This window comes from Scyliorhinus torazame, chromosome 14 (genome assembly GCF_047496885.1).
Source record: "Scyliorhinus torazame isolate Kashiwa2021f chromosome 14, sScyTor2.1, whole genome shotgun sequence".
NCBI lineage: Eukaryota > Metazoa > Chordata > Chondrichthyes > Carcharhiniformes > Scyliorhinidae > Scyliorhinus > Scyliorhinus torazame.
The window spans coordinates 27,129,411-27,152,328 of record NC_092720.1 but is presented as its reverse complement, the minus strand read 5'-3'; the positions used below and the strand labels follow the sequence as shown (position 1 = coordinate 27,152,328).

The window sequence follows — 22,918 nt, the reverse complement described above, 5'->3', positions numbered from 1 at the left end:
GAGAGCACGCACTAACAGACTAAAAAACAGCTTCTTCCCCGCTGTTACCACACTCCTGAATGACCCTCTTACGGAATTAACTGATCTCTTTACGCATCTTCTCTACCGTTGTTAGCACTGCATTCTGTATACTTCACCCAATGCCTATGTCTATATATTTACATTGTGTATTTATTTTATTTCCGATGTTTTTTCATGCATGGAGCGATCTGACTGGACTGTACATAGAACAATACTTTTCACTGTACCTCGGTACATGTGACAATCCATCTAAATCATACGCCATGGTGACAGGCTCCAGAATCATAGACGCTGTAGTCAGTAGGGACATGACCTTCTGCATGAATGGTTTGAATGTATTCACTGTCTACACAGAAAGAGTTAACAGGTAATTGTGCAGGTTTTCTCCTTCCCACCACCCCTGCACCCCAACCTCATAATTTTGAAATTAACTCTGGGTGCTCTACCAAGAATAAACCTCTTTTGCGAAGTACAGTGGTTATGAGAACATAAGAACTAGGAGCAGGAACATCTGGCCCCTCGAGCCTGCTCCGCCATTCAATGTGATCATGGCTGATCTTTTGTGGACTCAGCTCCACTTTCCCACCCAAACACCATAACCCTTTATTCCTTTCTTCTTCAAAGAACTATCTATCTTTATCTTGAAAACATTTAAAGAAGGAGCCTCAACTGCCTCACTGGGCAAGAAATTCCATAGATTCACAACCCTTTAGGTGAAGAAGTTACTCCTAAACTCATTCCTAAATCGACTTCCCCTTATTTTGAGGCTATGCCCCCTAGTTCTGCTTTCACCCGCCAGTGGAAACAACCTCCCCGCATCTATCCTATCTATTCCCGTCATAATTTTATATGTTTCGATAAGGTTTCCCCCTCGTCGTTCTAAATTCCAACGAGTACAGTCCCAGTTTACTCAACCTCTCCTCGTAATCCAACCCCTTCAGCTCTGGGATTAACCTAGTGAATCTCCTCTGCACACCCTCCAGTCCAGTACGTCCTTTCTCAAGTAAGGAGACCAAAACTGAACACAATACTCCAGGTGTGGCCTCACTAACACCTTATACATTTGCCGTATAACCTCCCTAGTCTTAAACTCCATCCCTCTAGCAATGAAGGACAAAATTCCATTCGCCTTCTTAATCATCTGTTGCACCTGTAAACCAACGTTTTGCGACTCATGCACTAGGGCACCCAAATATTCTTCAATATTGCTGAGAATAGAGACAGCTTTCTGACAGTTTCCATCTCGCATTCATCAGATGAACACAAGAACGTAATTTATACAACACGAGAATTGGGTGTTGATTGGTTGTCAAGGCAACTCTGATTGGCTGAAGCATTGTCATGTAGAAAGCAACAGGGAACGTGTTGTGATCATTTGAAATTTGGTATTCTTGCTTTTGTCCTGATGGGTTCAAGATGAAAAGCTTCGACAACACATTTCTATTCCCAGCAATATTGAAGTTCGGAACAACCAGGCACAAGTGATTCTTGTCAAACAGGAAGGTTGCCACTCTGTTCTGAGCAGCTTCTGTCTCTGCACTTCCTCAGCACAAAATAAACAGGGAAACAGGTGAAGACTTTCATCCCTCCAGAGACTTTCTTCGCCCTTAGTCCCCACGCCTCCCACCTCCCACCTCCACCTCACCCCCCCCCACCATCCCTCTCCACCACAGTCATCAGTCCTTTGCCCTCCAACCTTCCAGTGGCCCTCATGATGTCAAGAAAAATAGAGTGTCACCACTCAAATTAACATGCAGTGGCGTGCTCCACAGGTCAAAGTTGAGGTGAGAGCATTATTTTATTTTACTTCTTGGAGCTGTTTCAAAGTGTGTTTTTGTCCCCTCAGGAAACGTTAAAACAGATGTGCAGGAATAAACCAGACTGTGTCTGTCAGGAATATTCCTATAATTTGTGCGACACAGTAACGTGCAGTTATATTGTGCCTTTGACGCAGTACGAAGCCCCCAAGGCACTTCAGAGGAATATTATCGGACAAATCTGACACCAAGTCATGTGAGGAGATGTTAGAACAGGTGGCCAAGAAGCTTGTTTTTAAGTTTCCAGCTTCTCCACAGAGCATCCTGAAAGAGGAAAGAGAGGTCGAGGAGTGGAGGGGCTGAGGGAGGGAATTCCAGAGCTTGGGGTCGAGGCAACTGAAGGCACGGTCATCAATGGTGGAGTGATTGAAATCGGGGATGTGCCAGGGACCAGAGCTGGAGGTGGCCAGATATCTCAGGGGATGGTAGGGCTAAAGGAGATGACGGAAATAGTGATGGGTGAGCTGCAGCAACACAATTAGGGAGAGCTACATGTTTTCATGGGTAAAGGGACTTTGGGCGGGATTCTCTGACCCCCCCCCCCCCCCCCCGGCCGGGTCAGCAAATCGCCGGGAGGCGGCGTGAATCCGCCCCCGCCGGCTGCCGAATTCTCCGGCGCCGGAGATTTGGCAGGGGTGGGAATCGCGCCACGCCGGTCGGCGGCCCCTGGCAGCAGCCTACCCGGCGATTCTCCGGCCCGCGATGGGCCGAGTGCCCGCCCGTTTTTTTGCCAGCCCCGCCGTCATATATGAGAGTAGGTCCTTACCGGCGGGACCTGGCGGCGCGGGCGGCCTCCGGGGTCCGCGGAGGGGTGCGGGGGGATCTGGCCCCTGGAGGTGCCCCCACGGTGACCTGGCCCGCAATCGGGGCCCACCGATCCGCGGGCGGGCCTGCGCCGTGGGTGCACGCTATTCCTCCGTGTCGGCTGCTATTCCTCTGCCATGGCCGACACGGAGATGAACCCCCCCCTGCGCATGCGCTGGGATGACGCCAGCACAGGTTGGCGCTCCCGCGCATGCGCCAACTCGCGCCGGCCGGGGAGGCCCTTCGGCGCCGATTGCTGTGGCGCCAAGCCACTGCCCCGCCAGCCAGCAGGGCGCCAACTCCGGCACCCGCCTAGGCCCCGAAGGTGTGGGGGATTCTGCACCTTTGGGCCGGCCCGATGCTGGAGTGGTTCCCGCCACTCCTTCCCGCCGGAGTTGCCCGCCCCGCCGATTACAGCAGAATCCTGCCCTTTATTTTTTTCCCCCCAAATGCTCCCTGGAATCCAACTTATTTATTTAAAAGGTACAAAATACATCAAGATAAGGGACCTTTTGGGGCAGCATGGTGGCGCAGTGGTTAATAATAATAATCTTTATTGTCACAAGTAGGCTTACATTAACACTGCAATGAAGTTACTGTGACATTCCCCTAGCTAGGTGCTTGTTCGGGTACACAGAGGGAGAGTCCAGAATTTCTAAATTACCTAACAGCGCGGTCGGGATTCTCCCTTCTGGGGACGAAGTCCCCACGCCGGCGGGAAAACCGGCGGCAACGACTCCGGCGTCAACAGCCGCCGAAAGGAAGGAAAGGCTAGGTGGACGCCGGAGGGGTTGGCGCCGCTCCAGCCGGCGCCGAAGGGACAGCGCGAGTTCGCTCATGCGCGGACCAACCGGCATGATCTCGCACATGCGCTAACCGGCCGGCATATTTCCGCGCATGCACGGGGGTTCTCTTCTCGGCCCCGGCCTCCGGGCAATATTGCGGAGCCCTACAGGGGCCCGGCGCGGAGAAAAGAAGTCCCCCCCACGGAACAAGCCCGCCCGCAGATCGGTAGGCCCCGATCGCGGGCCAGGCCACCGTGGGGAACCCACCCCGCTCCCCCCCCCAAGACCGCCCCCGCATACTCACCCGCCAGGTCCCGCCGTGTGTGAGGTGAGCAATTCACGCCGGTGGGACTGGCCAAAACTGGACGGCCACTCGGCCCATCGGGGCCCGGAAAAACGCCGGGGGGGTGGGGTGGCCGCTGTCAACAGCCCCTGACCGGCCGAAGTCCCGCTGCTAAAATGCCTGTCCCGCCGGCGTAGATTTAACCACCTACCTTACCGGCGGGACAAGGCGGCGCGGGTGGGCTCCGGGGTCCTGGGGGGGCGCGGGGCAATCTGGCCCCGGGAGGTTCCCCCACAGTGGCCTGGCCCGCGATCGGGGCCCACCGATCCGCGGGCGGGCCTGTGCCGTGGGGTCACTCTTTCCCTTCCGCTTTCGCCACGGTCTCCTCCATGGCGGAGGTGGAAGAGACTCCCTCCCCTGCGCATGTGCGGGAATGCCGTCAGCAGTCGCTAACGCTCCCGCGCATGCGCCACCCGGAGATGTAATTTCCGAGCCAGCTGGCGGGGCACCAAAGGCCTTTTCCGCCAGCTGGCAGGGCAGAAATTCGGCCGGTGCCGGCCTAGCCCCTTAAGGTTGGGGCTCGGCCCCCCAAGATGTGAAGCATTCCGCACCTTTGGGGTGGCGTGATGCCCGACTGATTTGCGCTGTTTTGGGCGCCAGTCGGCGGACATCACGCCGATACCGGAGAATTCCGCCCATCTCAGTAATTCACCTCATGCACCAACCTCCCAATGTGGATTACACTCGTCTATTGCTAATTGAGCATTAGTGACCGGATCGGAGTAAATGCACTTTCACAATTACACCACCAGATCTCCTCAAACTCCATGTTATATCCGGAGATGCCAATCCTACAGGATTATCCTGGCGTCTCCGGGAATTAATTGTCAAGACAGCTCTTCCAAAGAGCCAGCGCAGACACAGTGGGCCGAATGGTCTCCTTCTGTGCAGCAACACTCTTTGATGTGATGATTTCTAAATGCTCTCAGTAAAGTAGGACCAGCCCTGGCGTCTAATGATCACTGCATTCACCCAAGGGATGGTGCAACACCTCCATGTAGGGTTTGTTCTGGGGCCATTCAATAAGCTTGTTTAAAGTTGAGTTTTCTCACCACAAATGTAAAGGATAAGAAAATAGGGAGGGCCATTGTGGTGTGCCACACCCATGCTGTAATGTACTCGGACATTACGCACATGCTTCGAGTTTCCTCTTAATATACAGAAACGGCCTGAAATTCTCGATGACTCTGATCAAAGGGAAGAATGGGCAAGACTGGAAGACACCACCTGCCCTGCATTAACCTAATAATAATAATAATAGCTTATTGTCACAAGTAGGCTTCAATGAAGTTATTGTGAAACCTAGTCACCACATTCAGGCGCCTGTTCGGGGAGGCCGGTACGGGAATTGAACCCGCACTGCAGGTCTTGTTCGACATTACAAGCCTGTTGTTTAGCCCACTGTGCTAAACCAGCCCCTACTGCACCAACCTCCTGAAACTCTTCAAAACATCAATTCAATTCTAAAGGCTGTAGATACTTTCTCCAAACACGTACCGTGCGTACTTTCTGAAAAAATGGCTGCTGTTCTATTGGCTCCCCGGCATTGCCACTTACCCATAATCCTTTGTTATAAAGGACCAGTCAAACGCTCTGGTAAAGTAAGTGCGCAGTGTTACAGATGATCAATAAAAATGTTATGGTAAATAGAGAGATACGATTTTCTCTCGTGGGGAATCTAGAACAAAGGGTGGTGGCAGATGGCGCTGCTTCACACACCATCTCGTGCAAACGGGGAACTATCTCCCTCAAAACGTTGTTCAGGCCAATTTTTAATACATTTATTTACGGGATGTGGGTGTCACTGGTCAGGCCGGCATTTATTGCCCATCCCTAGTTGCTCTTCAGAAAGTGGTGGTGAGCTGCTTTCTTGAACCGCGGCAGTCCTTGAGGTGTAGGCACACCCACTGTGCTGTCAGGGAGGGCGTTCCAGGATTTTGACGCAGCGACAGTGCAGGAACGGCGATATATTTCCGTATCAGGACAGTGAGGGACTTGGAGGGAAATCTCCAGGTGGTGGGGTTCCCAGGCATCTGCTGCTCTTGTCCTTCTAGATGGCAGTAGTCGTGGATTTGGAAGGTTTGAAAATGTCAAAACTGAGATTGATAAGTTTTGTCGGGCAAGGGTATAAATAAGGGTATGGGAGCAAAGTAGGTAGTTGGGCTTAAAATACAGATCGGCTGCATTTCATTTCAATGCCAGAAGAGGCTGAAGGGGCTGAATGGCCGACTCCTGTTCCATTGACAAAGGGAAATTATCACATGTTTCATTCAGTGTCTGACTTTTATTATGTCCAGTTGCCTCAAACAAAAGCATCACCAATTATTTGGGCAAATTATAGCCTTGCAGCTCAATCATCACAGGTTTCTAGGGAGCCACAGCTGTATGAGAGTTTTAACATTTAACACCTCTTTCTATCTTAATCAACTATTGCTGAATAATGACGTGAGTGCAATCTCAAACAAGCAGCAGCTCAGACCTGCAGCATGATACTCCCTTCACTGAGTGAGCAATCAGTGGGGTGGACATCCCCGCTAGTCACCGTAGAGTGTCAGCTCTGCTTCTGTGGGTAGCAGAATCAGACAGCATTGGTTTGAAACTCCACTCCAGAGACGTAAGCACATTATCTTGGCTGACCTCCAACGCAGGACAATGGGCCACACTGTCATGAATGCCGTCTTTTGCTTGAGACATTACCATAGAAACACAGAAAATAGCAGCAGGCGTGGGCCATTCGGAAGGCTGTAGCATCCCTAAGTATCTAATATCCTTGCCCTTCTAGGTAGCGGATGTCCCAGGTTTGGGAAGAGCTGTTGAAAGTTCAGGTGAGTGGGTCAGGTGAGGCCTCCTTCTGGCATCATTTTGAATATAGCCCAAATTTATAGAAACAAAGAAAATAGGAGCAGGAGGAGGCCATTCAGCCCTGGCAGCCCACTCCACCATTCATTATGATCATGGCTGAGCCTCCAACTCAATAACCTGTCCCCACTTTCCCCCCATATTTTGTGGCCTCTTGAGACCCAGGAGCTATATCATAGATACAGTGCAGAAGGAGGCCATTCAGTCCATCGAGTCTGCACCGGCTCTTGGAAAGAGCACCCTACCCAAGGTCAACACGTCCACCCTATCCCCATAACCCAGTAACCCCACCCAACCCACCACTAAGGGCAATTTTGGACACTAAGGGCAATTTATCATGGCCAATCCACCTAACCTGCACACCTTTGGACTGTGGGAGGAAACCGGAGCACCCGGAGGAAACCCACGCACACACAGGGAGGATGCGCAGACTCCGCACAGACAGTGACCCAAGCCGGAATCGAACCTGGGACCCTGGAGCTGTGAAGCAATTGTGCTATCCACAATGCTACCGTGCTGCCCCTATCTAAGTCTTTCTTGAAAACATACAATGTTTGGGCCTCAACTGCTTTCTGTGGTAGCGAATTCGAGAGGCTTACCACTCTCTGGGTGAATAAATTTCTCCTCATCTCAGTCCTAAATGATTTTACCCCGTATCTTTGGGCTGTGACCCCTGGTTCTGGACTTCCTGCATCTACCTGTCTAGTCCTGTTAGAATTTTCTAGGTTTCTTTGTGATCCCCCCTCATTCTTCGAAACTCCAGCGAATATGGGGCAGCACGGTGGCGCAGAGGTTAGCATTGATGCCTCACTGCGCCGAGGTCCCAGGTTCGATCCCGGCTCTGGGTCACTGTCCGTGTGAAGTTTGCACATTCTCCCCGTGTTTGCGTGGGTTTTGACCCCACAACCCAAAGATGTGCAGGGGAGGTGGATTAACCGCGCTAAATTGCCCCTTAATTGGAAAAAATGAATTGGGTACTCAAAATGTATAAAAAAGAATTTTAAATGAACTCCAGAGAATATATTCCTATCTCTCCTCAAACGTCAGTCCTGCCATCCCAGGAATCAGCCTGGTAAACCTTTGCTGAGCTCTCTCTACAGCAGGAACATCCTTCCTCAGATAAGAAGAACAAAACTACACACAATATTCCAAGTGTGGTCTCACCAAGGCCCTGTATATCTGCAGCAAGACATCCCTGGAGTCAATCACTAGTTAAAGCGGAGGTGGGGGGGTCAATTGCAAGGTTCAAAACTGAGATTGGTAGATTTTTGATTGGCAAGGGCATATAGATGAAGTTCAGCCATGACTTAAGTGAATAGCGGGACACATTCCAGATGATGAATGGTCTACTCCTGTTCCTATGTAGGAGATCAACAATGAAATACGTCTATAAAACAAAATTAACTCATAATATGTTAAACTTTTCCATCTATGAAATTTTTGCATGGAACCTGAAGAAACCATCTGGGTTTTAGCACAGAATGAAACAAAATCTTTGTCTCAAGGACCCCTGATGTGGCTGCAATGGGAGAGTAAATGGGATAAGCAGGCATTACACAGTAAACTTGGCGTCAATCAGGAGGACAAGAACTGCACTCTCCCCTCAATCCCACGCCATGTTCGCAATTGCAGGAGGTAATGTTTCGAGAGCCTCAGTCCCATCTGAGCTCACCGCGCCGAGGGATTATTGTCTCCGGGGGTAGCTAGCATCAGGTGTTGTGCACTAACTGCCTGATCGAAAACACATGCTTGGCACAGGCTGCCAACACTTTTCTTACTTGGTCACGACATCCAGGAGTTAGTCTGCTAGCTCTGCCAACAATGAACTTCTTGTTCCAGTTAGTTGAGAGGGAGGGGAGAGGGGGGAGGGGGTAAACAAAATGCAACTCACGAGAAGATCAGAGGAATCTTGGATTTAACTATGTGCATCCTTTGCTCCAGTAACCTGTGAAGTGTTAGCAAGAGCTATTCGCCAAATGTGAATCCCATGCAAGGAGTTGGATGTACAGTAATTAAGCTTCCAGCGAGTATTTTGTTTTGTCTCCCTTTTCTTTCTCACTTTACGCAGCGTTCATTTTAATCGGAGCCAATTTTTTTTTTTAAATCTCCCCGATGAAGGAGATCGGCCTTTATATGAAGTTGGTTGTCATTTGGTGAGGGTGACTCCACACCCATTAGCCTTGCAAAAACCTGCTGCTGAATGCGCAGTTATCCCCACTCAGTCCCCATCCAGATTCAAAACCTGAAGTAAAGGTTTGCTGGGCCGGTGGCTAAAAATTTGGCCAATTTGGGGCAAAATGTTTACTTTTGTGCTCAATTGTCCTCAGGTTGTAATCGACTTGATTAAACACTAACCGTGCCTGCGGGTAAGGTCATAAGGCCCTGTTTACATCCTAACCTGAAAGTGGTTTCGGTAAGGGGTGCCAGCTCAAAAGGAGTTAAGTGTAGCTCAGTTGTCGCACATGGAATCAGAATGTTATAGCTTCAAGTTCCACTCCAGGTCTTGAGCTTATAAACTAAGGCCCACATTCCAACACAGTAGTGAGGGAATGCTGTAGTGTCAGAGGTGCCATCTTTCAGAGGGGATGTTAAACCCAAGGCCACTCTGCTGTAAATAAAAGCAAAATACCACCGATGCTGGAAATCTGAAATAAAAACAGAAAATACTGGATGAGCTCAGCAGAAATAACAACAGTTAGCGTTTTGAATTCAATTGACCCTTCTGCAGAACTCTGTAGCAGGGTCATTTTGGACTCAAAACGTTGGGCGGGATTCTCAGGTTACCCCGCCGCGTGTCACATGTCGTTTGCCCGCGGCGAGACTCTATCCACCCGCCGCTTGTCAATGGGATTTCACATTGAAGGCACCCCACGGCGCCGGGAAACACGCTGGCGGCGATGTGCTGCAAGCGGGAAAAGCGAATCTCAAAGACCTGAGAATTCCAGCCGTTAACTCTGTTTGTCTCTCCATAGTTGCTGTCAGGCCTGCTGAGTTTATCCAGCATTTTCTGCCTTCTATGTAAAAACATGTCCCTGCCTTGCTGAGCCTGGTGTCCTGGGCAATATCTATCCTTATCAAAGAATCACATCCTACGGTCATTATCACATTGTTTGTCCATGGGAGCTGGCTGTGTCTTCATTGGCTGACAACTTTCCTTTTTTAAAATAAATTTAGAGTACCCAATTATTATTTTTTTCCCAATTAAAGGGCAATTTAGCGTGTCCAACCCACCTAACCTGCAAATCTTTGGGTTGTGGGGGTGAAACCCACGGGGAGAACGTGCAAACTCCAGACGGACAGTGACCCGGGGCCGGGATCCATCCCGGGTCCTCAGCACCGCAGGCCCCACACCTTTCCGACATTACAACAGTGGCGACACTTTAGAAATACTTCACTGGTCGCAAAGTGATTTGGGATGTCCGGCGGGTGCGAACGATGCTATATAAATGCGAGTCTTTCTTTCTCGTTGCAGCATCGCAGTGTGGGGCTCTATTAACTATTTTTAGTGCCCTTGGGTGAAACAAAACATGGTAGATTCTTGCTAGATTCGGATAACTAGGCTCCTGGAATATAAAATAAGATATGCCTAGAGGAAAGGGAATGCACTTTCCCATCGAACAGCTTGTTCGATAAACATACTTTGCCAGGATGTGAATTTTCATTGGATACCAGGTAGACAGGACTATCCAACTGAAAAACCACAAACACCAACTTATGGAAAATAAAGTATCGAGGAGCTAAAGGAATGAAACAACACTGATAGATGAGAGGTATAAAATCCTGTACCAGAGATTACCAAGTGCATAGAGCTAGACTAATGGGTTAGAAGGATGAAGTCCTGTACAGGTAAACATCAAGTGCATGGACTTAGGTCAATGAGCCCAGTACTAGACAGTGCCACATAGACAAAGCATCACTAATGAGCTATAAAAGAGGTAGAATAGGGTAAAGCATGGGAATAATTTTGACCGTGGACAATAGCATAACAGAGCGACATCAATTCAGTCACCCATTATATGTTTTTTTTGCTTGGAATATCTTATCCAGAGGCAACACCATAACAACGACTTGCATTTATATAGCTCCCATGGTGCAATCAGACAAGAACTGGCACAGTGGGCTTTATTCTTCCGTCCCGCCCACCGCAAGAATGCCACAGGCGAGCCGCGGACAATGGAGAAGTCCATTGACCTCGGGCGGCAATCTCTGGTCGCCGGGCAGACGTGGATGGAGAATCTCGCCCAGAATCAAAGAAGGAGGCATTAGATCAGGTGACCAAAAGCTTTGCTGAAGAAGCGTCTAAAAGGAGGACATGGAGGCGGAGGTTTGAGGGGGGGGAGGATTTCAAAGCTTAGGTCTGGATGGTGGAAGGTACAACTGATAATAGGGGGGATGAAGAGGCCAGAGCTCGAGGAACACAAAGCTCTTGGTGGGTTGCAGGTCTGGAGGAGATTACATGGGCAGGGAGGAGCGAGCCATGGAAACATAGGTATGTGAGGATGAGATGTTTAAAATTGAAGCGGTGAAGGACACTAAGCTGAGCAACATTTCTGATTCATGCCTCCCCTGGAGGGAGCTGAGATTCAGAATATCTGCTGACAGGCTGGTCTCTGACTGAGTTGAAAACAAGAGACACATAAATACGGAATGAAGCACCCGATTAAATAAAAATAAGTCTGCCTTTATCGCATTGAGAATTTGGCGGATGCACTCCATCCTGCTTTTTAAAAATTCATTTTCGGGATGTGGGCGTCGCTGGTTAGGTCATGATTTATTGCCCATCCCTAGTTGGCCTTCAGAAGGTGGTGGTGAGTTGCCTGAAGTCCCTGAGGTGTAGGTTCACCCACAGTGCTGTTAAGAAGGGAGTTCCAGGATTTTGACCCAGTTACAGTAAAGGAACGGCGATATAATTCCAAGTCGGGGTGGTGAGTGACTCGGAGGGGAACCTCCAGGTACTGGGGTTCCCAGGTATCTGCTGCCCTTGTCCTTCTAGATGGCCGGGGTGTGGGTTTGGAAGCTGCTGCCTAAGGAACCTTGGTGAGTTCCTGCAGTGCATCTTGGATCCTTTTAGGATCAGTTTCCAAGAATTTTATTGCAACATCAGTCACAGCCATCACATTTTAAATCTGACCAAGGCTTTAAAGCAAGATGCTTTGCCAGATGTCAGTGGCCATTTGAAATATTCCCAACAACATGTAAAGACATTTTTGCTCACTCCAGACTTTTAAGCCTCCAAGATAACATGGAGCAATAAATAATTTAACTTTCTAGCTACTATTTGTGCTCACACAAGAAGGATCTGATCAACGGTGTCGGTGACATTTGAAATTTAATAACAGCAAGGAAAATGCAATCGTATTTATGGAAGGGGAGAACATTGGGGAATCGTCCTTTGAACTTGGAGACTTGGATTCAGATCCAGGACTGATGGGATGGACGATGGTCAATGCTCCAAAGAGTGCGGAGGTGAAGTTAATTTGCTGCCTCTCAGTTCACATCCCAGTGGACACAAGCCCCATGCCACACTGGAATTCAGCCCAAACGTCAGTACAGTTGGCTTTGGGAGCCAATGAGTACAGAGAGTCAGGTAAATGCTGGAGAAGGAGAAAAAGATGCTCCTCCAAGAGTAAGAGGTATCGTCAGGGGTGCAAATGCAAGAGAAGCTCCACCTTTGACCTCTGCCACGGCCACCTTGCATTACCGGTTGCAGTGGCTGGCCATCCAGATAAAGAACGGTTCCTTGTCTTTCCCCTGGAACAGTCCAGCCATCTCTCCCCAAGAACGTGAATGGTTCTGGTTCCTAGCGAAGCCGCGGAACCCATGGTGTGTCCGAATGTACAGGAATGTGCAACGGGGTCAGCGAGTAGTTTTATTGGTTCTTACTGCTGCGTGGGTCCAATCTTGGGTCGAGCCAGGAGGTTGTCTTGGTTTTGTGGTTGGTGAAGTAAATTTCTCCCTCAGGTGTCACTGCTTGTTCCCACCCTTCAGGCATGGGCCCTGTTTAAACGGAAACACCACGAGAATCACCCATGAGTCTTCTTCTAGTTTTGAGAAATTTGTGCAAAAACAACTACTGACAGTGGAAACCTTAACCAGCAATTCCGATCAATATCAAGAATTAAATTGCTCCTTCCGACCAACGAGTGACTGCAGAGAGTACCTCTGTAGGCTATCTAACCACAGCATAGTCCAGAAATGCTACAACGATGAGTTGCATTTTGTTGTGGCTGCAATGGCCTCTCAAAGGCCGGCACTGAAAGCATTAGGGCACAGAGGTTCCTTCAGACCCATTTCTAAGCCTCAAGTGGGCATCCTACACAGAGAGCGTCGGCCCTTAAGGATGGCCCGAAATGAGGCCTCGGGCCTATCTATTATTACATCGGTGAGCCGGTCCCCACCAACTGCCACAGTTCATTTGAAAAGGACGAAAGTCAGGCCGCTCGTCTTGCCACTTGGGGCTGAAGCTAAGTCCCAGGAGGTGGATTTGAACAAAGGAGCAGGGCACCTGACAAATCGGCAGTTAGGTCTTGCTTTACATCTGCAAAATGGGAATTTTAGTCTGGCGAATAAGTAGGGGAGCAGCTTCCCTGGGGGCCGAAACATGGGCCAGAAAAGGCCCAGCAAGGTAAATTTTCAGGTTTTAATTTAGATTTCCTTATACAAGCCAGCAGCAGGGTTGCCGCCGTGTTCCGTTCTCACCATCAGATCTGTCTACTTCTGGCCTATTAGACATCCTTAATTTTCATTGTTCTACCCTTGGAAGCCACAATTTCAGCTGCCTACGCCCTAAGCCCGGGAACTCCCTACCTAACTAAACCTTTCAGTTTCTCTACCTCTCTCTCCTTCTTTAAGATGCTTCTTAAAACCTACATCTTTGACCGGGTCCTACGTCCCAATATTTCATCTGGCTCAGCGTCAAACGCTCCTGTGAAGCTCCTTGGAATCTTTCATTACAGCTAAGGGCATTACATAAATGAAGCTATTGGTGTAGCAGTTTGAAATACTTTTTAAACATTTTTTTTAAGAGTCACCAATTCATTTTTTCCAATTAAGGGGCAATTTAGCGTGGCCAATCCACCTACGCTGCACATCTTTGGGTTGTGGGGCAAAGCCCACGCAGACACGGGGAGAACGTGCAAACTCCACACGGATTGTGACTCAGAGCCGGGATCGAACCTGGGACCTCGGCGCCATGAGGTAGCAGTGCTAACCACTGCACCACCGTGCTGCCCCCAGTTTGAGATACGTTATCCTGGCCTTGCAACTCCCCTCCCCCCCAAAGTATAAGTCATTCTAATTGACTGAGGAATCGGAACAGACACACCTTTAGCCGCCTCTACAGGGGCATGAACCTGATTGTACAGTACCTTACTGACAATATGGCACTGTAACCTCCAAGCTGCCACTCATTCATGTCGGACTCCTCTCTCCTTTCTGACTCCTATTCTATTTCAGGACTGGCCAAGCAAGCCTGTCTGCTTCTTCAAAGATGACAGAACTATTGGGAAATTGTACTCTGTAACTCATAGGGCTTTAATCTGGATGCCTTAGAGACAACACAAGGATCCAAAGGATTTGTGTATAACTAGTGAGGTAGGGTGTTTATCATGAAGATGTGTGGAGTTTTGTAACAGAATAGAGACTCTCCATATTCCCTCCCTCGCACTCTCTGTGGAGTGTTAATTGGTGATTATTTCAGCAGCTCTCATTTTGCATGGAAATAAATATTGGGAGCGATCGCACGGCCTCGTCACGCCCGACTCGGTGACGCAACGAGGGCATTAAATCTTGTGAGAGGTTTGCGACCCTCGATACACCTCGTGTGACCTGGGGTGGTCTCGCTGGGTGAGATCTAGATTTACATATTTAAGTGAGCCATTAGACTCATCTCAACATGCCAGCACCCAATTCTCCCGGGGCCCAATCCCACTGTGCAGGAAAGGTTATAATCAGGCCTAACGTGCACACTCTCAACATAAGTTTCACAATACTGTCCCTTAGGTTGGGGACATAATGGGCGTGATCTAACACACAAAAAAACAGAGTCCCATTTTGGGTGCGAATATTGGGGTGTTTCTCAGTGCTTGTAGTGCCGAGAATGACCCCACTATCAAATGGGACCTTTTATTTGACCTTTTATTTGGCCTTGACCGCTTGGGAGACCTCGCCATGGCGCTGTTTAGCATTGGTTCGCACAAACATGGACCAGGCGTGATGGTACCTGGGTGGGGGGAGTCCCCCAGGTGGTTGGGTTCTGGGCAGAGTGGTACCCTGGCACTCCCTCTGGCACCTGGGCACATGGCACTGCCTCCCCGTGCACTCTGGCAGTCCCACCTGTGCACCCTAGCAGTGCCACCGTGGCACTGCCAAGGTGCCCAGGTTGCACTGTCAGATTGGCAGGGACACTGCAGGGTGCTGGACTGGCAGTGCCCAGGAGTCGGGTTGCCCCTGCCAGAGATTGGGACCGGGGTTGCCCAGCCCTTAATCGCCTGCTGCCATTTTGATCCCTTTATTTATGGTCAGGAGGAAGACTGATGGGGGCCTCATTAACATTTAAAAAGCAGGCCCCTATGGCATTGCTCAGACCTGGTTGCAATTTTAGTTCCAGGCTGCTCACGGTGTGAGTAGTATCAAACCCAATGGAGAGGGAGGTCTGGCAGGAGCTACGTGCCGGGCTAGAAGAGGTGATGGACATTTAATTGACAGTAAGTGGGGGGGGGTGGGGGGCCTCACCCTCCCCACCCCTCACTGGCAATGCCCATCCTCACAATGAAGGAAAAAAAATCAATCAGCTCCCGACAAGATATTTAGCCATCCAATAGTTCTCTTCATTGCTTAACGCTCCTTATCGTGTGGGCAGCACGGTAGCACAGTGGGCAGCACAGTAGCACAAGTGATTAGCACTGTCGCTTCACAGCACCAGGGTCCCAGGTTCGACTCCCCGCTGGGTCACTGTCTGTGCGGTGTCTGCATGTTCTCACCGTGTCTGCGTGGGTATCCTCCGGGTGCTCCGGTTTCCTCCCACAGTCCAAAGACGTGCAGGTTAGGTGGATTGGCCATGCTAAATTGTCCTTAGTGACCAAAAAAGGTTAGGCGGGGTTATTGGGTTACGGGTATAGGATGGAAGTGAGGGCTTAAGTGGGTCAGTGCAGACTCGATGGGCCGAATGGCCTCCTTCTGCACTGTATGTTCTATGTTCTATCTCTGTAACCTTCAGCTCCACAACCCTTCACGAGATCTGCACTCATTTTCAATCTTAATTGGTCGTTGCCTCAGCTCTGAAATTCCCTTAATAAAGTTCTTCACATTTCTAACTTTCTCCATCCTCCTTTAGGATGGACCGTTCGACCTCTCTGTCCAAACTTTCATCCATTTTAATACCTCCCAACATGGATTGGCGTTAAGTTCTATCTCCTTACGCTCCTATGGGACACCTTGGGACGTTTCACCATGCTGAAGGCACTCCCCCAATTTCAGTTGCTGTTGCCATGTGCGACCCTCAAGTGGGATATGGAGCAAAGGACGATATGGAGTCACGGGTCAGACTGAATCTCATTGGATAGTGGAATAGGTCACGTGGCTTCCCCTGTTGCAATGTTCCGACAGGATGTACCAGGAGCAGGGAAAATAACAGTAATTGGGCTCAATTCCTTGAACGTCAACCCTATATCTCAACCCCGCACCCCCCCCCTACAACTCCCCCCCCCACCCCCCCGCCCCACCGCCCCATGCCGTAGTCGAGATACTACGACTTCACATCCCAGCTGTAAAATTGAAGGCCAGAGGTCATATGACGCAACTCCAAGAATACATGCAACCAGAGTTGGCAACTCCACTAGTCAGGTTTCATGGAATATCCTTTAATTGGTCACAACATTGTTGCCACTGCCATTCTCAATGTAATTGCACTTTGCTGCATACCAGAGTATTATGAGGATGTCTCATCCATATACTTCGAAAGTAGTAATTATAAAAGTTAAAGGTATGGCTTTATTTTTAATGGCTGTCATTCTGGAAACAAAACACAAACCAATCCATCTGTTTAATTGGGCCATCCTTAACAATCATGATTGCCACTCCCAATAGCTACCTGGTCCTGGTAGCTATAAATCAGGCACCTTATTGGGAATCGATTCTACATCTGTGTGCTCAAGCTCATCTCCAGAACGGCAGGTGTGGGTAGCTCCTGGTGACCTGCAAAGCATCAGACCAAATCATTTGTTTTGGGGCCTAAGTATTGGTCAGGGCACCGAGGAGCGAGAACTACCCCACTCTTCTTCAAAGGAGTGTTGTAGGATCTTTTAACATTCACCTGAGAGGGTAGGCCAGGCCTCGGATTAATGTCACTTTCTAAAAGCACTGCAGTCGGATTGTGTAATCCAAAAGTGGCTTCATGGGTGGCACGGTGGCGCAGTGATTAGCACTGCTGCCTCACGGCGCCGAGGACCCCGGTTCGATCCTGGCCCCGTGTCACTGTCCATTTCATTTTCATGTGTCGTTTTCGCATTCTCCCCGTGTCTGCGTGGGCCTTACCCCCCACAACCCAAAGATGTGCAGGGTAGGTGGATTGGCCATGTTAAATTGCCCCTTAATTGGAAAAGAAAAGTGACTTCATGTGTAAGATTTGCAATGAGATTGGCAAATCCAGATTTGGTTCAACATCACGTATGGGACGACACCACCTAGATGGAGAACAATTGTTCTCCCTTACTGAAGACTTCCACCGGACTAATGGGAAAATACATCACCATCATCTGGAGTGGGATTTGAACCCTCGAACCTCTCACAGCGAGACAAGAAGTGCTACTGACAGAGCCACAAGTCATCCATAGGCTGCAAATTTTGACAAAAACTAAAGGCCAACAGATGCGGCACACTTGAGACACGGAGCAACTAATGAGGACTGTTGCAAGCAAATGGGATGCAATGCAAAAAAAAAAATCCTGTTGCGCAAGTAGATATTCAACGGAATTCCCTCTCCTGGTCTGTGAAATTGGGGTGACAATGAACATACAAGAGCAGATAGTCAACTCCCTTTGGAAAATAATCAGAATTCTTGGCATTTCCAAATGGAAAAAAGAAAGCCAGGATCAAAGGACCAATACCCTGAAGCTGAACTTTTATAATGGACCAACTGAGTCCGAAGCTGTACGACACGTTTCCTCAGGTATATTAACCAAGCTGAAGAGGCCTTCCTCCCATTTAAATAAACCCCGGGTATTAACTCCAGGATCAGCCTCATGTTTTCACTTAATATCATACACACACAAACAGCGTTCATAGACAAACAAGGAAGCACGTGTGAAGGCACTCACACAAACATTGTACGCGTGCACCAATGTATGTGTGTGTACATACAGAAACAATACACACACACACACGCATAAATTCTCAAACAATGTAACTGGGCAAACTGCAATTCCTGTTTCCTCTCTAACCACAAAGTGCATTAATGCTGGTGAATCTGTCAATTTCCTTTGCCCTTCTTTTAACTGTCACCAGGTCACCTCGAAGAATCAGTGCATTTTAGGAGGTTTTTGTTTAAGCTCATCAAGGTGAAGGACATCGCTCATAGGGTAGCTTCTGCTCATCAGGTGCCCAGTATCTACTTGGAGTATTTCCACGGCCAAAGTCAGACACAGGCTCCTACAACCCTGTCAACCTCAGAAGAGTATCCAGAAATGGGTTTTCTGAATCACGTCCCAGCCCTTCAGTGGCTTGTATTACCGGTATTTGCATCCCATTCCAGAAGACTGGAGCCAGATTCCTCACACTGTATTTAACCTCTGAAATCTGCCCCCACTTTTCCCATTGGGCAGAATCACGTTGATCATGAAAGGATTGGGATAAAGATGCAGGATTTCGGTGAGATAGGCTCTCGGAATCCACTCTAAACAAGGGCACTGTAAAAACATGGCCAATTGCCACTATATTGTTGGGAGCCCTTTCTGTGGAACCTGACACCAATGAAGAACTGGGACAAGTTCACAGTAACTTCACTGCAGTGTTAATGTAAGCCTTCTTGTGACAATAAAGATTATTATTATAAAATGAAGACAGCTGAGGCTGCACCTTGAGAGGTGTAAGTTTTACAGTGAATTACAGAATGGTACAGCACAGCAGAAGGCCATTGGGCCCATATTGCCTCTGCTGACTCTTTGGAAAGGTTATCCAATTTATCCCAGACTCCTGCTCTTACCCCATAGTCTCGTAAATTCTTTCCCATCAAGTATTTACCCAATTCTCTTTTTGAATGTTGCTGTTGAATCTGCTTCCTCCATTCTTGAGGCATTCCAGATTACAACAACACGCATTGAAAGGGGTCTTTCTGTGATGCTAATCGGCTCCACTCCATTGATGACATCCCAGGAGCAGGAGAGAATTAAAATGAAGGAGTAATGAACACAATTTCTTAGAAACGTTCAAAACTGTGTAGGGGGTCACATAGCACCGACACACAAAACCTGCAGCCCTAGCTCCAGAAGTACTCCTGGTTTCACAGGCCTTAAAGGTCAGTGACTTATCACATAGGTGGACGGAGATGGTAGGGTGGTAGTAATGTTACTGGACTAGACTTCCAGAGACCTGGGCTAATGCTCTGGAGATACAAGTTCAAATCTCCAGCATTTAAATTTAATTAATGGAGCATTTAAATTTAATTAATTAACCTGTTATTAAAATGTTTACCTGGACAATAATGATCATGAAACTACAGGATTGTCATAAAAACCCATCTGGTTCATCAACGAGAAGGAAGGTAATCTGCTATCAGCATATGGTCCAAGCTACGGGTGACCCAATAGTCATAGCAACGTACTGTCGTTACTCATACTCCTCTCTGAAATTGCTGAGTGAGCCATTCAGTTGCACCAAATCACTGCAGGAAAAAGGCACAGCGGGTGTGCCTACTGCAGAAGTTCAAGAAGTGGCTCATAACCACCTTCTCAGTTAGGGGTAGGCACTAATTGCTGTTCTTGCTGATGACAACCACATCTCAAGGACGGATTAGCACAGGGCATCTGTGGGCGAAGGGAATAAACAGTGGGTTGTTTGGCATGTTCGTAGCTTGGTTTGGTCTTGATTCTGAATCAGAAGGATGCTGGTTCAAACCCTGCATGATCTGGCCCAGCACTGCACGGAAATGGTGAGCGAGTACGCTTGTCAGAGGTAGCTTCCTTAGGAATGAAACAAAAAGGGCGGCACGGTAACACAGTGGTCAACACTGTCCCTTCACAGCACCAGGGACCTGGATTTGATTCCCAGCTTGAGTCACTGTCTGTGCGAAGTTTGCACGTTCTCCCCGTGTCTGCGTGGGTTTCGTCCGGGTGCTCCGGTTTCCTCCCACCAGTCCCGAAAGACGTGCTAGTTAGGTGATTTGGACATTCTGAATTCTCCCTCTGCGTACCCGAACAGGCGACTCGGGGATTTTCACAGTAACTTCATTTCAGTGTTAATGTAAGCCTACTTATATTGACACTCATAAAGTTTATTGTTATTATAGATCTGGACCGGTCTTCAGAATGAAGTATCAAAGATCTCAAGTCACGCATCAAGGAAGAGCAAGGACGGTACCCTGGCCAACATTGTTCCCTAAGGCAACATCGCAGAATGACTCTTCAAATTTGCGGCTTATGGGGGTCTTGCTGTGTGAAAAATGGTTGCCACGTTTGCTTGCAAACTCAACAGTAGCATTTCAAACCAATCTATTGTCAATTGGAAACATTTCTGGGAGACCGAATCAGACCCTCGATAAGCAAAGGTTTCTTTTCCTCTGCCTCATTTCTGCTGACTGCCCCTTTGCTTCAAAAATCAGCAGGCCATTCAGCCCATTGCCCCTGTCGCAACTCTTTCAAAGAGCCATGATATTAGCCCCACGCCCGACTCCCGCCTCCCGGGCCCTCTCCCCGTGCCCCGCAAATGTTTCCTTTCCAGGTATTTAACCATTTCCCTTTATGAAAGTCACCTTAAGTCTGCTTCCATCATCCTTTCAGGCAGCTGCCTTCCCAATCATAACAATTTGCCGTGTGAAAGACAAATGTTCCTGATAAGCCTTAGAAAGCTTTTAAAAGCTTCTCCCTGTGTATCTGTGGGGAGCCTTCCGTCGCTTTGGCAGAGAAAGAAGAAAAGTAAAGTGTATGAAAAACAAACAGGCCAGCTAACACATTTTCCATTTCATCACAGGAGCCCCAGAACTGAACTCACATTTGGAAATGATTTACTGCTGGACAACTCTAAGCAGCAAATAGCTCAGAAACCCTGGCTGCACAGACAGCTGAGTGTTTAGCAATGCAAGGATCTAAACCCAAGGGACTAGCTGCTCAAGTTAGAAACCTTTGTTAATATTTAATCTGGTTTCCGCCTCTTTTGGCAGGCTGACCCAGTGCTAGCGTTGCACTTACTGGAACACACAACCGACAGGCTGGGCAGAGACAGATCACTTGATCCCAGCCCCGGAAAGAAACAACTTGCATTTGCAGCGCACCTTTTAATGACCTTAGATCGTCTCAGAAGGCTTGAGAGCCAGATAAGTACGTTTGAAGTGTAGCCACCGTTGAAATAAAGAAAACAGAGCAATTTGTACACAGTAAGATCCCACAAACAGCAAATGGCGAGATTTATTTGTGATGTTGACTGAGGGATACATCAACCACAAACAGTATCCCTGCTCCTCCTTTGATTTTAACTTCCATCTGAGAGGGCAGATCGGAAATGCAGCACCTCCGAGAGTGCAGCATTTTCTCAGTGCTACTCTGGAGTCCCGGTTGCTTGTTATAGTGTGTTATATTTTGATCTGTAGGCTTGTGGTGAATGTATTATGCCAATAATCCACCATTGTATTTGTATCTGTGCTGTTGCCCTTGTATTTGTATCTGTGCTATGCTGTTGCCCTTGTGGGCTCCTCCTATGGGCCATTGTATGGCATTATCCATAGGGGAACATGTTGGGGCCTCTATGGGTTCCGCCCATGGCTCCTCCCCTTGAAGGGAAGTATAAAGAGCAGTCGACCTGTAGGCGGTTCTCAGTATTGGATCAGTCGCAGGCAGGCACTGTTCTAAGTTGATTAAAGCCACAGTTTACTTCTACTCCCGTCTCGAGTGAATTGATGGTCGCATCAAGGCTCCTTCCCCAAAGGTGCGAGTACTGCCGCTGAGCCAGGTACAAATCTTTCCTGGCTGGTACACACCACTGCCGTTGGGTCTGGAAAAATACATTTCTGGTTGTAAGCACATCACAAGATGGCTTTTGTGAGGGCTTATCTCCAAGCGCAGATTGGACGGTGAGCCAGAGGGAGAACACAGCTCATTTTTGACGCTTCCCCTTTTTAACTGATAGTACATTAAAGGCTGTGCCTAGTTCCCTCCATAGAGAGTTCCCAACAAGTGAACTTCCTCGTCAGAAGCTGGACTTGCAAAATTTACTCTCAAGTCACATAGGAACATAACAGTGATGACAGCAAGGACAGTGGGTTTCAGGCACTTTAACCCATACAGCACAATATTTATATTTTATTCCATTCAATCTTTGTAATCCTTAACTACAGGGAAAATCAACAGGAGCGATGGGAGTTCATTGAGGAGAGCCAGTGTGGGCGGCACGGTGGCGCAGTGGTTAGCACTTCTGCCTACAGTGCTGCGGATTCGGGTTCGGAGTTTGCACATTCTCCCAGTGCCTGCACGAGTTTCACCCCCACAACCCAAAGATGTGCAGGTTAGGTGGATTGGCCACACTAAATTGCACCTTAATTGGGACAAAAAATAAATTGGGTACTCTAAATCTTTTTAAAAAGGAGAGCCAGTGTTCCATTCTCAGAGTTTAAATGAGACAGTAAGTTAATCCCAGCCAATTGTTGTCTATACTGTCAGAGTGCCTGGATCAAACTTACTCTCCATTGTTAATAATTCATTAGAAGAAAGTGTAGCACCAAGGGACCAGTGGGTAGTTAATGCAATCCCTATATTTAAGAAGGGGGACAGGACATGACGCGGGAATTAAAGACCATTGAGGTTAACATCAGTGGTAGGAAAAGTGATGGAATTTTTACTAAAAGAAAGAATAGAACATCTAAAAATGAGGAGAAAAAGTAATGAATAGCCAGAATGGATTTCAAAAGGGAAAATCTTGCTTCAGCAACCTTAATGAATTTTTTGAGGAGGTAACAGGGAGCGTAGACAATGGTGATGCAGTAGATGTAATTTATCTGGATTTTCGGAGGAGAGTCTGTGCAGGGGGTCAGGGCTGAGGGAGTTGGCACCAGCGCCGCTCCCGATGGCCCCGGGGAAATACTCAGG

At 48.4% G+C, this 22,918-nt stretch overlaps 1 protein-coding gene across 2 annotated transcripts in view; it reads right to left on the bottom strand.

Annotated features, from left to right (window-relative positions):
* The window catches only part of LOC140389598 (WW domain-containing transcription regulator protein 1-like), a 190,969-nt gene that overhangs the window by 27,444 nt on the left and 140,607 nt on the right, over positions 1 to 22,918 (bottom strand). Inside the window, exon 3 of one of the 2 annotated variants that reach the window (XM_072473864.1) lies at positions 12,513 to 12,626. The exons of the other annotated variant lie outside the window; for it this stretch is intronic. Within the exon in view, the coding sequence (XP_072329965.1) occupies positions 12,513 to 12,626 (114 nt within the window). The remainder of the gene's footprint in view (positions 1 to 12,512; positions 12,627 to 22,918) is intronic. 2 annotated transcript variants of the gene reach the window in all.